This window comes from Chionomys nivalis, chromosome 4 (genome assembly GCF_950005125.1).
Source record: "Chionomys nivalis chromosome 4, mChiNiv1.1, whole genome shotgun sequence".
In the NCBI taxonomy this organism is placed as follows: Eukaryota; Metazoa; Chordata; class Mammalia; order Rodentia; family Cricetidae; genus Chionomys; species Chionomys nivalis.
This window is the reverse complement of record NC_080089.1, coordinates 38774942-38777637: the sequence shown is the minus strand read 5'-3', so window position 1 is coordinate 38777637 and position 2696 is coordinate 38774942. Positions and strand designations below refer to the sequence as shown.

Genomic DNA, 2696 nt, shown 5'->3' with positions numbered 1-2696 from the left:
TCTACACCAGCTTTGGAGAGAAAATAAATGAGAGGTAGATTCCCAGAAAGCTGCCAAGCAGCATATAATTCCTACCCAACCACCTCTCCCTTCAGTATGCTTAAGTGTCATGAATGTGATTGGGTACCACTTCATCACAGTATAGGGGAAGTGGCTATCCTTATACCTTTGAAAATGAAACTACCATATTGTAAGCATACATGTGGCTATGACTTCATATCACCCAGGTTTTCCTGAAGAATCCTAGAGTAAAGCCATCTGCCACTAACAACCAAAAACATTGAACCTCACTCTGGAAAGTGCAAGGAATGAAGTTATGATAACAATTTCAAGAGGGGTGGGAGAAGCTTCAGGGTTGTAGATGAGACTGATTTCTTGATTGAACTTTGATGTTACCTTGAGTAGATACCCAACTGACCTGACTATGAAGAAAGAGTGTAGATACCACATTTGTATTTCATTCACCAAATTTTTGTAACTTACATCAATGGCTGTGATTGGATTAGATAAATGTCCACACAATGTTTCAGATGTTAAAGACTTATCAAGGTAATGGGAACTACAAGATGTGGCTTCTAGCTAAGATGGCTTCTCATCACAGAGAAAATACTCTTAAAAAAAGGATTTTTGGATCTCTGCTCTCTTCCTCATCTTCTTTCTTTTATGTACTGGTCATGAGATGAATAGTTTTACAATGTTACTGCTATGATATGGTCCCATGATGAGGCACAATAGAAATGGGGCCAGTCAATCAAATACAATAACCTTTCTTTCTAATCTGTTTCAGGTATTTGTTACAATAACCGAAAGCCAAAATATAAAGGTAATAAAACATCCTTCTTCTTCTTCTTCTTCTTCTTCTTCTTCTTCTTCTTCTTCTTCTTCTTCTTCTTCTTCTTCTTCTTCTTCTTCTTCTTCTTCTTCTTCTTCTCTCTTTCTCTCTAGTATGTTTTTTTTTTTTCCGAGACAGGGTTTCTCTGTGGTTTTGGAGCCTGTCCTGGAACTAGCTCTTATAGACCAGGCTGGTCTCGAACTCACAGAGATCCGCCTGCCTCTGCCTCTCAAGTGCTGGGATTAAAGGCGTGCGCCACCACCGCCCGGCTCTCTCTAGTATGTTATACTTCTGTGTCTGCTTCTACTTTCCTGTGCTTGAGAGAAAAGAGATATTGAAATCATTTCAGTATCTTTACCAAAGAAGTTTTGAAGCACACAAAATTGAGTAAACTCTAGAATTATTTATCATGGCTGATACAATGATCATATAGAGAAGTAATTCTCAGTTCTCATTTACATGCAAATTGAAATAAATAAAAGATGAGAAGAAATGTCAAATGTGAGTCTAGTGACCACATTCTTCCTCTCAGGCCTTCCCCACCCACCGGTCTTGGACACCATGCTCTTTGTAATCTTCCTGGTGATTTACATTCTCACTGTATTTGGAAACCTTCTCATTCTGATGGTGATCAGGGTGGATTCCCACCTCCACACACCCATGTACTACTTTCTCACCAACCTTTCCTTTATTGACATGTGGTTCTCCACAGTCACAGTGCCCAAAATGCTGATGACCTTGGTGACCCCAGGGGGTGGGGCTATCTCCTTCTATAGCTGTGTGGCACAGTTCTACTCCTTCCACTTCCTGGGTAGCACTGAGTGTTTCCTCTACACAGTTATGTCCTATGATCGCTACCTGGCCATCAGTTACCCACTCAGGTACAGCAGCCTGATGAGTGGGAGAGTGTGTGCCCTCTTGGCTGCTGGTACCTGGCTCACTGGTTCCCTGCACTCTGCTGTCCAGACTTCGCTGATTTTCCATTTGCCCTACTGTGGACCCAACCAGATCCAGCATTATTTCTGCGATGGGCCACCCATCCTCAAGCTGGCTTGTGCAGATACTGCAGCCATTGAGATGGTCATCTTTGTGAATATCGGGGTGGTGGCCTCAGGCTGCTTTATGTTGATTGTGTTGTCCTATGTGTCCATTGTCTGCTCCATCCTGAGGATCCGCACTTCAGAGGGCAGACACAGAGCTTTCCAGACTTGTGCCTCGCACTGCATCGTGGTCCTCTGTTTCTTTGTGCCTTGTGTTTTCATTTATTTGAGGCCAGGATCCAGAGATGCTGTGGATGGGGTGGTGACAGTTTTCTACACCGTGCTGACACCTTTACTCAACCCTGTTGTGTACACTCTGAGGAACAAGGAGGTGAAGAAAGCGCTGCTGAAGCTCAAAGACAAAATAACATTTTCTCAAATACAGTAATACTGTAAAGGAGCAATTTAATTGAAAATCATCAATAATATAACTTAGTTATAAATCATTGCTACAAATTACCTTCTCAGGATTATAAGGTTTATATGTTTTTAAAGGTCTTAGAAGTTATATTTATATCCATCATATATGGCAAATGTGATCATATTCTTATCTATAATCTCTCTATTATTATTTTTTAAATGTAAAAAAAATAGCATTGTGGTAGGGGGTGGTTATGCACACCTTTAATCCCAGCACTCCAGAGGCAGATGGATGTCTGAGTTTGAGGCCAGCAGGGTCTACAGAGCAAGTTCTAGGACAACCAGGACCACATAGAGAAACCCTGTCAAGAAACAAACAGACAAGAAGTAACATTATGATTTGGTCAAGATACAATGTGAAGGCTGAATTGTTTTTCTTTAGGTTGAGCTCATATGTTGCATTT

At 41.2% G+C, this 2696-nt stretch overlaps 1 protein-coding gene across 1 annotated transcript; it reads left to right on the top strand.

The window, feature by feature from the left end:
* Positions 1–1324: 1324 nt before the first annotated feature.
* On the top strand, positions 1325–2260 carry LOC130873712 (olfactory receptor 10G9-like). The gene has a single exon (XM_057768610.1). It carries the CDS (start codon positions 1325–1327, stop codon positions 2258–2260), a length of 936 nt encoding a protein of 311 aa, XP_057624593.1.
* Positions 2261–2696: the final 436 nt, after the last annotated feature.